The 13,556-nt window shown below is 37.7% G+C and overlaps 1 protein-coding gene across 2 annotated transcripts in view; it reads right to left on the reverse strand.

Annotated features, from left to right (window-relative positions):
• UGGT1 (UDP-glucose glycoprotein glucosyltransferase 1) overlaps positions 1-13,556 on the reverse strand; it is a 117,089-nt gene that overhangs the window by 44,970 nt on the left and 58,563 nt on the right. The window contains exons 18-22 of one of the 2 annotated variants that reach the window (XM_070580963.1): positions 13,391-13,555; positions 4,789-4,909; positions 2,018-2,116; positions 1,215-1,238; positions 617-711 (exon numbers count right to left, since the gene is read on the reverse strand). In XM_070580963.1, the coding sequence (XP_070437064.1) occupies positions 617-711; positions 1,215-1,238; positions 2,018-2,116; positions 4,789-4,909; positions 13,391-13,555 (504 nt within the window). The remainder of the gene's footprint in view (positions 1-616; positions 712-1,214; positions 1,239-2,017; positions 2,117-4,788; positions 4,910-13,390; position 13,556) is intronic. The other variant, XM_070580964.1, reaches the window with a different exon arrangement.

A 13,556-nucleotide genomic window follows, 5' to 3' on the forward strand; every position in this document is an offset into this window, starting at 1 on the left:
GGCAAGGGGACACAGGAGGGGTGTAAAATGTGGATGAAGATCCAATCGAAAATTGCACAAGAAAAGGAATTGTAACATCTCATTTTCTGACAACGACACTCTCCAGAAGAGTCAATTTCTTCTCAACCATTCGCCAGGGCCATTCACGCAAGTTCTACGATTTCTGTGCTGCATCTTTCAGACCATCTGTGTGTGTGCCCCTCTGTGTGCCTAGATCTACTTCTATTATATGCACACTAACGTGTCTGCAGGGTATTTCCCCCACATCTGGGCCTCTTTCAATGTAAAGACCCTGCCTCTCCCATAAATACACAACGTGATCTTTGTAGCATCTCTGCAGCAAGAACACAGTCATGCAATAAAAATTTGTCTGTGATGAGGATCTCACTAATTTTTTCTCTAAAAGAATCTATTCCCTTAAATAAAGCCAGAATATAGCAGTCTTCTTTCTTTTCTCACTAGGTGGCAGACCTCTGTAGAAACAATGCTCCTTTCCCTCAAGTGCTAAGAAAGCAGGACTCCCACCTCCCCGCCCAGAAGAGTACTATCAGCACACAGATGCCCATGAGGACAACGGCAGCCTCGAACAAAGTACAGAATAAGCTGTGATACTTGCCTGATGTTTAATAGCATCATACAATAATTGCCTTCCAGAAGGGCTATCAAAATCCCCAACAATCCAAAAAGTTACTGGCCTAATAAAAGAATCATCTGTAGAAAACAAAAACAACTTAAGGAGTTGGAAGGAAAAAAATCACATTCTATGTTTCAATATTGTTGTTAAGCCAAATAATTTCTGAAAACCATGCAAAAAATAAGAAAATAGTTTAATAAAGATACAAAGCAAAAGTAGTAAAACTTCTCTACTAGAAAGGAAGCAGTGCAACTTCCCATGTGGCTTAATTACAAACTAGGAGCATGCACTTATCAATTCTACTATGGTTTGAGCATCTGCCAGTATGTAAAATGAAAAAGAGCCTTTGAACATGTGGGTAACGTTACAGTCTTTACTCACATTAACTTGTAACTTTCTGAAATACAATTCTTTGCAAACACTTATACAAAGTTTATTTGAACTGGTAAATTATCCACTGTTACCCACATGTTCCAGAAACATCAAAATAAAGTGTCAATAAATTCTGAATCACAATGGTGCCTAAAACCACATAAGATAATTAAGAAAAGGAATAGAACATTCTGAAGTTTCAAGTTACCATAGATTTCCTTGGAGGACATTCCTGGACAAAGGTAAAGGAAAAAGAGTAGAAGAAAAGAAAATGTCATTTCCATAGTTCATGCCTACTATAAGAGTCAAAATTTTAAGTAATGCCTAACATGCTCTCTGCTCCTTTGTCTCATGAGTGATAGAGCAATGGTCCAGTGCCCCTCAGAAGCAATCTCTTTGAGGAACCAAATGGAGCAACTGCCTGTACTTACATACATCTGGGAAAACAGAAATTCTCTCTGAGAGAAGACTACAGTGGGATAAAATGTACAGCTGCCTAAAATGACACTCAGTGCTTTGACACACTTACTATGTGACCAGAGGGGAAAAGCTTCTGTCTGCCATTAAAAGGATATCATTTCACACAACTTTAACTTAAATAAATAACTCTACATAAAATTCAGTTTAAAAACTTAAAGGATTCCTAGAACCAAGTTTATCTTATAAACCCTAAAAAAAATTAACCCAATGTTGTCACTGAAGAGGCAAATCAAATCAATTTTCAATCCATTAACCCATTTTTACATCATAAATGCTTTTCCATTTTGAACCATGACAATTTTTTTCTGTTGATTTTAATATTTAATATAAAATATAAAGATAACATTTGAATTTTCAAAAATATATCAAGAATTAAATTTTAAACCAGTGTTTTCTCGATTCAAATCATTATAAGAAATAATTAATAAAGGAAATGATGGAATCTTTCCCAACAGACACTAAAGATTGAATTATTTTTGCAAATACTAAAAAAAAAATTGCTGAATCCGAAATAAGCCTAAAATGGATTACCTTTCTTTGTCAGATAGTTCATACTATTGGCTATAGCAGCAGTCTTTCCTTGAGAATCCAAGACAGTAAACCTAGCATAATCATCCACAAAAAAATTATCTGAAAAAAAAAGAAACAGTTTTATAATTAACATGCCTAAGTTCAATCTAATATTAAGATTACAACTGATAATCTGATTTGACCATAATACAAGATTTACAAAAATGCATGAGTGAAAAAATGCATGAGTTTCATGTTTGTTGAACAAGTTCACAGCATAACCCCTACCCCACTAATCACATTTTAAGACACAAAGTTAATAAAAAATGGACATGGCTCACATAACTCTCATATATGTACATGTCAGTTTAATGGTTTAAATTTATTCTATCCCCACTCCAGTCACTTCACAACTGGAGAATGAGCTCTCAAAGAGAACCCCGACTCCATTTCTACCTTCCTTAGTTCACCCACCATGGTAAGCTCTTCCCTATCCTATTGGGGGAGGGATAAGTGGGAGAGAAAATATAAGAAAACTCTATTTTAATTTTTTCATGTCTAACAAAACATTTTTTTTTTAAGATTTTATTTTTTTCCTTTTTTTTTTTCTCCCCAAAGCCCCCGGTATACAGTTGTATATTCTTCGTTGTGGGTCCTTCTAGTTGTGGCATGTGGGACGCTGCCTCAGCGTGGTTCGATGAGCAGTGCCATGTCCACGCCCAGGATTCGAACCAACGAAACACCGGGCCGCCTGCAGCGGAGCATGCGAACTTAACCACTCGGCCACGGGGCCAGCCCCAAAACAATACATTTTTAACCTTAACAAAAACAAAAGGTCATTTCCAGAATCATGTTCTCCAATTAGTGCCCTCGGGCAATGCTCTTATTAATCATTTCCCCCTCAGATCATTCTTGTTACAACTCCAGCGTCATCAAGGCACTCCTCTGCTCTAAACTACCCAGTAATTTCTTCCTCCCTACAAAACGGTCTCCAGCCTGGTATCATAAACCTTCTATCTCCAGCAATCTCGCCAATCTTCTGCATTATTACACCCCAATACAAATGCCATTCTTCTCTCACTGTCCTCCAAGCACAGCCTGCTTGCCCACCCTCCCGCCTATTCACCTGTCCACCCACTCATCCACCTATCCTTTCATACAACACAGCACACTGAGGGCCTACTGTCCTTTCAGTCAATATTCCAGTGAAGGAGAGCAATGGTAAACAAGACAGACATCGCCACGACATCATGTAGGGGATGAGAGAAAGCACGTAGTGTCCTTCTAAAAAGGCCACAGGACAGCAAAGGCCAAGAGCAGCGAAGATGACAGAGCTTTGACCACTAGGTCAGGAGGATGACAGCTGCTCCTTCACTGACAGCTCCAACTGCTCACCAAGCAGACTGCACCTTTGCCGCCGTGGACTAGCACTGCTTCAGAGCTGATGACGACAACACGCAGCGAAGAAAGACAGCCAGAAACAGGAACTATTTTTATGCTCCTTACTCATGAGTACTCCAAAGATAACTCTTTATAGTTTAATTTAAAATGACGCAAGCGATAAAAACTCAGGACAAAGACTTGCCCTGCTCTACTAAAACTTCTGCTAAGAAGCTAAAACCTAGCTGTGAATAAACAATTTAGCTCACTTTCTGACTACTTTCTCTCTCAAATGCAAGCATATATATACATTCTCCTCTGCCTAAAAGAAAAGGAATTCAGTCTTGAGTAGATTAGAGATAGGTGCCATAAAGGAACAACCATAAATAGATCTATACATTCATTATGTTCAACTACAATAACAAATATATACATGGTTTTGACTTCACCATTGCATGTCTTTCCCTCCCCAGTGACCTTCCCTGGGCGCTTGATGACAGCTCCATCTTATTTCCAGCTGTTAGCTAAAGTGGCCTTCGGAGTCTCAAGGGAAGGCAAAAGGAGCAAATTACACCTGGGCTTAACACAGCTGCCTCTTAAAAGGTATAATCGACAAGCAAAGTGTTTACTACTTATACAATGGAATATTAATCAGCCATAAAAAGGAATGAGGCACTGAGAGAGGCTACAATATGGATGAACCTTAAAAATATCATACTAAATGAAAGAAGCCAGTTACAAAGAATTTCCAATTAAATGAAATATCCAGAATAGACAAATCCATAGAAACAGAAACCAGATTAGTGCTTGCTAGAGGACAGAAGGGGGAAATAGAGAGTGACTACTAACAGGTACACCATTTCTTTTTGGGGTGATGATAATGTTCTAAACTAGATAGTAGCGATGATTGCATAACTTTGACAATACACTAAAAATTGTACACTTTACAAGGTGGAGTTTTATGGTATGTACACTATTTCTCAATGAAACTTTATTTTTTTAAAAGGCATTCTTATGTTCTCAAGTGTAAAACTCTGAGATATTTGTCGACATTACTGCTGATTCCAGAAGGAGGATGACGAAAAGACAGCTGCTTAAGAGTTTTATGACTGTAAGAAAGTCAAGAATACAGGTCTATTCTTATTATCTAATGCCTGTTTAGTTGGCATTTAAAAGGCAATGAATATTTTCCAAAGTTTTTAAAAAGGATTTTCCAGGAAGAATTTCTCTCCTTTTGGAGGAAACCCCTGTGAATTTAGGAGGTCATATTATGAACTTTAGGTGCAATGAGTTTAAACATAAAATTGTGTCACAATCGTGGGTTATCTTGTGAACACTACAATTCAGTAAATGCAAAGATTCTGAAGAACAAATCAAAAAAAGCCCAAAGTTGCTCCGGAAATGCTCCTTACTGGTTGCTGTTAAATCCAGGTACTGTCGCTCGGCCGTGAGAATCCTCGAATTGATTCGTGGAACAACATTTGGCTGATTCATGATGTACTCTACCACATCCTGATCGTGCGACAGTTCACCCTGCAGGAGATAAGACACAGGGTGGGGGCAGGATGAGTGTTAAACAAATCTGATCACTAATAATTTATTAGGAACTAAAAAATCATTAACTTTATAATATCTTCTTATGTACTGGTAATAGATAAAAACACAAGTTACCAGCATGTCATAGTTCCCCATCATTGCCAAGCACAGCTTGGCACGTTATGTACAGTATCTCTAACTCTTTCAACAATGTGAGGCAGACATTACTGACATCCATTTTAAAGATGAGGAAGCTGTCACAGAGAAAGGTTAAGTAACTTACCCAAAGTCACAGAGCTAATGAGAAGTAAATATGAAATGCACACCACCGTGCTTTCCCAGAAATAAGTAAGCTCTACAAATTAGTTAAGAGTTAACAGAAGCAGAAATCCATTCTGAGATCCGCTCAAAGGGAGCTTCTCTCTAAAGAAGAAAGCGAAATGCCTTCTCTCAAACAGTTAATACACTTTGTAATAAAATCCACCTGTGGGGCCGGCCCCGTGGCCGAGTGGTTAAGTTCATGCGCTCCGCTTCGGTGGCCCAGGGTTTCGCTGGTGTCCCACATGCCACAACTAGAAGGACCCACAACTAAAATATACAACTATGTACTGGGGGGCTTTGGGAAGAAAAAGGAAAAATAAAATCTTGGAAAAAAAAAATCCATCCAAAGCTTTTTTCAATCTCAGGCATCTAAGTAACCCTACATTTCCCAGTCTCAGTTGTTAGCGGGAGGGGAAATCACTTACCGTTTATTCTTCTCTTTTATACCTCTCATATCATAGAAATACTCGTACTTCATAAAGGTGATCTCAGAGCCAAGTGTAAATATGGAAACTTTCAAGATTTTCACACTTAAAATATTTCATACAAAGCCATATTATAAAGCGATTTTCAGGAGGGATAGATGTGAATCAAATATACACAGTCAAGTCTAAAAACTTCCAGTTAGACATCGACTGTGGCTACTTACCTCAAGAGAGAGAACTCACACGCAAATTCTCAGACTATAAGCTAAGCATGAGCATATGAGCCGACCACCTCAGAAGACTTAGAGGACTCGACCGCTCAGTGCAGGTGTAAGCCCACGCACACAACTTGGTCTCTGTCACAAATCTGAACTGGCCCCAGTCAAAAGCTGAACTAGCTCAAGGAGGGCAATTTAGCAACATCTATCAAAATTTTAAATGTACATGTCTTGATGCAGCTCATCTACACGCGCGCACGCACACAGACAGACACAGACACACACACACACACATACGCACACACAGAGTCATTGTTTCCAGAAAGCAAAGAAGAGTGACAGGGGAACAGGAGAGAATGGGTGAAAGTTTCTCTTCATTTACACCTTTATACACATTTTCAATTTCACATCATCTGCATATCATATCTTTATATGAAATTTATAATGAATTCAGTTCAAAATTTCAAATGTACATTACTCTTGGACACAATTTCAATAACTTGTATTTCTCAGAAAAAAAAGTACAAAGATATACATATTAGAATATTCACTGAGCACTATTTATAAGAGAGAAAATCTACAAGCAATGTCCAACATGACAGGATTAAGTCATTGCTCATTCATTTTTTTTTTTAAAGACTGGCATCTGAGCTAACATCTGTTGCCAATCTTCTTCTCTCTCTTTTGTCTTTCTTTCTTTCTTCTTCTCCCCAAAGCCCCCCAATACATAGTTGTATATTCTAATTGTGAGTGCCTCTGGTTGTTGCTATATGGAACGCCACCTCAGCATGGCCCGACAAGCAATACTAGGTCTGTGCCAAAGTTTTGAACGGGTGAAGCCCTGGGCCACTGAAGAGGAGCATGCAAACTTAACCACTCAGCCACAGGACCGGCCCCAATTGTTCATTCTTTAAAATAGAATACCATACGGCAATCTAAAAGTGTTGAGATAGAGTTATATGTTGAGAAATGCAAAGCTAAGATATATTCAATTAGAAAGGTAAGTTTAAAAATGCACATAGAAGTACACACAAATCAGTATACAAGGAGACACAGAGAAATATTTCTCTAGGGATTGAGACAAAGGGAAGAACTTTCCTTTTTACTTTATATATTTTAATATTCCCCAAATTTAGTATTTTCTGAATATGTACAGGAGCAAATATTACTTTTGTCATAATATTTAAAATAAAAACTTTCTTATCTAGATCAAACCAAACTTCTCACTAGCAACGCAAAGGGAAGTAGAGAAAACTAGCATTCAAAGAAGGAATAATATTTGAAAATGATTATTCTTTTAAACAACAGATAAGTTAGTATTTGAAAAACAAAAACTTTTTTTACATCCAAAAATGTTGAAGAAGAAATGTTTTAAATGGAGTTGGAAAGCCAAATTGTTTGAATTATCTTTTATTTTTTCACTAAACAAAGAAATAAATAATTACCATTCCTTCTAGACTATTATTACCTTTGGAAAATAAGCCAAACTCATTCAAATATAAACTCTGTTTTCATGTTTCATTGCAGCAGTTCCATGAAGAAGAAATTCCTTAACAAAAGTACTAGGACCTATCCTTATTCATGGGGGCACAGGAAATGGAATTTGGCCAACACCATTTTTTTGTATGAATGCACTGACAATGAGCACAATAAAATAAATAACTTCTTCTAAAAACATACTTCTGATCTTTTCAACAAATGGTGCTGGGAAAACTGGATATCCACATGCAAAACAATGAAGTAGGACCCTGACCTCACACCCCACACAAAAATTCATGCCAAATAGATCAAAGACATAAACTTAAGAGCTAACATTATTAAATTCTTAGAAGAAAACACTAAGGAAAATCTTCAAGACATTGGATTTGACAATGATTTCTTCAACATGACACCAAAATCACAGGCGAAAAAATAGTTAAGTTGGACTTCATCAAAACTGAAAACGTTTGTGCATCAAAGGACACCCTCAAGAAAGAGAAAAGAAAACCAACAGAATGGATGAAAATGTTTGCAAATCATATGTCTAATAAGGGATAAATATTCAAAATATAAAAAGAATTTCTACACTTCACAACAAAAAAACCAACTCAATTCAAAAATGGGCAAAGTACTTGAACAGACACTTCTCCAAAGAAGATATACAAATGGTCATTAAGCACATGAAACGACGCTCAGTCTCATTAGTTCTTAGGGAAATGCAAATAAAAACCACAATGGGACACCGCTTCACACCAACTAGAAGAGCTATAATCAAAATATTAGAAAGTAACAGGTGTTGGTGAGGATGTGGAGAAATTGTAATTTTTGAACATGTGCTGGTGGGAATGTAAAATGACACAGGTGCTATGGAAAACACTCTAGTAGTTCCTCAAAATGTTAAACATAGGATTACCATATGATCCAGCAATTCCACTTCTAGGTGTATACCCAAAAGAACTGAAAGCAGGCACTTGAGCAGATATTTGTAAACCAATGTTCACAGCAGCATTATCCACAATAGTCAAAAGGTGGAAACAACCCAAGTGCTCATCAACACATGAACGAATAAACAAAATGTGGTATATACACATCATTCAATCTTAACAGGAAGGACATTCTAATATATGCTATAATATGTATGAACCTTAAAATAAGCAAGACACAAAAATGACAAACACTGTATGATGCCACGTACATGACATACCTAGAATGGGCAAACTCACAGACAGAAAGTAGAACAGTGGTTATCAGTGGCTGGGAAAAGGCACTGAGGAGTTGTGGTTTAATGGGTAGACGGTTGCTGTTTGGGATGATGAAAATGTTCTGCAGACGGACAGTGGTAACGGTTGTACAATACTGTGAGTGTACCTAATGTCGCAGATTGTGCATTTAAAAATGGTCAAAATGGTAAAAGTTTATGCTTTATATATTTTACTTCAATGAAATTTTTCTTAAGCATATATTTCTGCTTAGAGTTAATACTATATCAACATTATTTGATAATTAAAACAGTATTTGAGAGTGACATTCAACAGAAATGACAGATTTCTAAAAAGCCTTTCTTCCAAAAGAACATGAAGAACACTAGAAAAAAATGTCAAACTTTCAAAACTCCAGAAATTAACCAAAGGCTGGCAAAATTCCAAGGGACTTTTATTCAAGAAAAAGGCTGAACCTTGGTAGGAAAAGTAACCTTCGTGATTTTTCAACTTTTAATAATTTTAACTTGCCCTATTACTATCCACCCTCTCCTCAGCCACGCAGGAGCCTTGAAAACCAACAGCCCTGCAATCAAGGCGAGAAGCAGCAGCCGAGGAAAGTTCCCAGGCACTCTCTCCACTGAGATGAACCAGACCTCACTCAGTGTGGGTGGAGAGCCTTTCCTGGGGGTGGTCATCAAAAGCAATCGGGGCAATTGATTAGTGTCTCAGTTGCATGAAGTGGTGATAACAGTCGGGTTAACATGAAGCTGGCCCAAAATATAAAAGAAAAAGCTGGGGAATGAGATGTCCATAGGGGTTTTGAAGAGCTCTCACATATTCCTCGGAATCTAAAAGGTCCTATGCATGGTGCCCAGGGGGGTGTGCAGGCCCAGCAAACATCTTTGAAGGCCCAAAGCTCCCACCTCTGACTAACGCTGACACTCAGTGCAAGCAAGAACAGGAGGCTAAGGCAGAGTTGTAAAGAGCCTGGCTGAGTGTTACAGATGTGCCCCAGCATGTAAACAGACATCCTCGGGGAAAACTGGGAGACTTTTTTAGATTCACGAATTTAAGAAAATCTCTGTTTTGTCATTAGTTGACCAATAAGCTAACCAGCAGAGACTCAAGAGGCTACACATGACAAAAAACACAGACTAAAGAATCAGTACAGGAGAGTCAGTAAACAAACAACAGCTGCACAACAAACCCTGGTAGGGCGCAGCCTCTGAGGTCTAGAGTGCCACACTGTCGTAACTAACACGGCGTTAGCAACAAAAACTTAAAAGGCATGCGAAACAAACAAAAAAGTACAGCCACACTTGGGAAAAGAAGCAGTTAGTACATACTGTTCCTGAGACAGCCCAAGCATTGGACTTACTAGACAAGAGATTTTAAATCAGCTACTTAAATATATTCAAAAAACTAAAAGAAACCCTTTGAGGGGTTTGAGACCTATGTGTCACCGAATAGACAATTTCAATAAAGAGGAAAAAACTATGGAAAAGAACCAAATAAAAAAACTAGAGTTAAAAAGTACAATAATTGAAATGAAATATTAACTAGAAGGGGTTAATAGCAGATTTTGGCTGGCAGTAAAAAGAATCAGTGAACTTGAAGATACATCTATCGAGATTATCCAGTCTAAGGAACAGAAAAAAAGAGACCTGTGGAACACTATACAGTATCAATATATATATATATATCCAGAGAGGAGAGAAAGAAAGGGACAGTGTGTGACAAAGAATCTGGCTGGCTTTCTGGTTCCTGAGAGGTAACCTCTTAATCCTGGAATTTCCTGAGTGATAGCAGTGATGTCTTTGTTATTTATCAAGGGCCCCTCAGACCACACTTCATAGTTTATACTAATGAGATGACTCACGGTGAGCCCTTACATAGTTTACATTAATAAGACAACTCAGAACGGAGGCTGCCTAAGGCAGAAAGACCAACCACATGATTAAAGGGCTGGGGTTTTGAGCAGCATGCTATCAGTCCAACCTCTAGAAACAGTAGGGAGACTGGAGACTGATCACATGAGCAGTGCTTCAATCAATCACATCTATATAATGAAGCCCCAATAAAAACTCTGGACACCAAAACTTGACTGAGCTTCCCTGGTTGACAACATCTGACATTTATCACCTATCAGTGGGCCAGGAGAGTAACGTATCCTGGCTTCATGAGAAGAAGTCATAGAATCTTTACATTTGGAAGCTTCTTAAACCTTTGCCTGTGCATCTCACCGTTTGGCTGGTTCTGATATGTATTCTTTTACTATAATAACACTGATTGTAAGGATAGCACTGTCCTGAGTTCTATAAGCCATTCTGGCAAATTATCAAAATTGAGAGGGTTATTGGGAACCCCTGCATTTGTAGCCAATTGATGATCATAAAGGAAGGTGGCCTGGGGACCCCTGAACTTGTGACTGGTGTCTGAAGTGAAGGCAATCTTGTGGAGGACTATGTCCTTAACCTGTCAAATTTGGCCTAACTCTGAATAGTTTCGTGTTAGAAGTCATTACAGGCAGAAAGACTATTAGAAGAAATAATGACTGAAAAGTACCCAAATTTGATGGAAAAACATTAATTTACATATCTAAGAAATGTAATGAGGGTACATCCTTTTAATGCAGTTTTTTAATCTCAGCACTACTTATATTTTGGACCAGATAATTCTTTTGAAGGGGAGGGGCTGTCCCACTTCTTTGGAAGGGGAGGGACTGTCCTGTGCATTGTAAGATGTTTAGCAGCATCCCTGACTCCTACCCACCAGATGCCAAGAGCAATCCCCTCTCAAAATGTGTCCAGACATTGCCAAATGTGCCAAGTAGGGCAAAATTTCTCTTATACTAACGGAATACTGTAGAGCTATTTTTTTAAATTGAGAATTCAATTGAGATTCAATATTGTTAAGATGTCAATACTCCCCAAGTTGATCTACAGATTCAATGCAATTCCTATCAAAATCCCAATGGCCCTTTTGTTTGCAGAAACTGACAAGCTAATCTTAAGATTCATGTAGAAGTGAAAGGGACACAGAAGAGCCAAACAATCTTAAAAAAAAAAAAACAAATAAAAGAGAAAAACCCAAAGTTGGAAAACTCACATTTGATTACAGCAGTAATCAAGACTGTGAGGTACTTACATAAGAAAAGATGGAAAACAAGAGACAATCCAAAAATAAACCTACACATTAATGGGCAATTTATTTCTGACAAGGGTGCCATGACAATTTAATGGGAAAAGAGTATTCTTTTCAATAAGTGGTGCTGGGACAAATGAATATCCCAAAAGATAGGCAGTTGGATGTCAAATTGGATATGGAAAAAAGGGCAGACTCCTACCTCACACCACATACAAAAATTAACTGAAAATGGATCAAAGAACTAAACATTAAGAGAAAAACTATAAAATACTCAGAAGAAAACATAAGTATAAATCTTCATGACCTAGGATTAAGCACATTTCTTACTTAAATGACACAAATAGCACAAGCAACAAAGGAAAAAAAGTAAATTGGACTCAATCAAAATTAAAAACATTTGTGCTTTAAAGGACACCACTAGAAAGTGAAAAGACAAAGCATAAAATGAGAGAAAATATTTGAGAATCATACATATAATAAGGGATTAGTATCTAGAACTCTTACAACTCAACAACAAAACAAGTAACCCAATTAAACATGGGCAAATAATTTGAGTAGATATTTCTCCAAAGAAAATATAAATGGTTAATAAGCAGAGGAAACAATGATCAACATCATTCATGTTTGAGTAATGCAAATCAAAATCACAATGAGACACCCCTTCACACCCATCAGGCTATAATCAAAGAGACAGATAATACCAAGCGTTGGCTAGAATGTGGAGAAAGTGGAACCTGTATACATTGCTGGTAGAAATGTTCAACAGTGCAGCTGCTTTGGAAGACAATCTGGCAGTTCCTCAAACTGGTAAAAACAGAATTACTACATAATTCTAGAGGCAATGCCACTCCTAGGTATGTATCCAAGACAACTGAGACCACATATCTACACAAAAGCTTGAATATGATTGTTTATAGCAGCATTATTCATAGCAGCCAAAAAGTAGGAAAACCCTAAGATGCATCAGCTGATGAACGGATAAACAAAATGCGGTATATATCCATTCAAGGGAATATCATTTGGCCAAAAAAGGAATACTGACACATGCTCCAACAAGGTTAAACCTTGAAAACACTAGGCTAAGTGAAAGAAGTCAATCACAAAAGACCACATATCGTATGAATCCATTTATACAAAATGCCCCAAACAGGCAAATCCACAGAGACAGAAAACAGATTTGTGCTTGCCAAGGGGCAGGGTAGGGAAAAATGAGGAGTGCGTGCTACTGGGCAGCGGGTGTAATGTGGGGGGGTGATGACAACGTTCTGAAATCAGAGGTGACAGCTGCATAACTCTGTGTACATACTAAAAACCACTGAACACTCCACTTTAAAAGGTTAAGTTTTAGACATGTGAGTTATATCTCAAGAATAACTATGTATAGAAAATATATGAGTCTTTCCAAAGTCAAAATTCCTTACAGGTAGAAAAAATATCTCTTATAATTGCTAAGTTCTTAAGAATTTTGGGGGTAAAATTTTGAAACCAATTAGCTATTTCAACACCCATGTACAGAAAGTCTCATAAATACTTGCATTACAGCAGAACTTGCTGGGAGTCTGGAAACCAATTATGAGTGGCATATAGAAAACAATGATACTTCAAGAATTTTATTGCGTACTACAAAGACTACAAAAAGGTAAGCAAACGATTCTCTTTCAAAATCAGCCTTGAAATACCACTCACCAAGTACACTGCTCTTTGGAAGAAGGTTGTGGTCTCCAGGATTTTGTGCATTGTGATGGTTTCCAGTTCATCAGGATCTAGCTGTTCCTTTTCCAAGGGCATTCCATTGAACAGAACGACAGGCAGCGGACCAACTCCAGTCTGCTCATAATAGCTTCTCGCTTCC

Source organism: Equus przewalskii, chromosome 17 (assembly GCF_037783145.1).
Source record: "Equus przewalskii isolate Varuska chromosome 17, EquPr2, whole genome shotgun sequence".
NCBI lineage: Eukaryota > Metazoa > Chordata > Mammalia > Perissodactyla > Equidae > Equus > Equus przewalskii.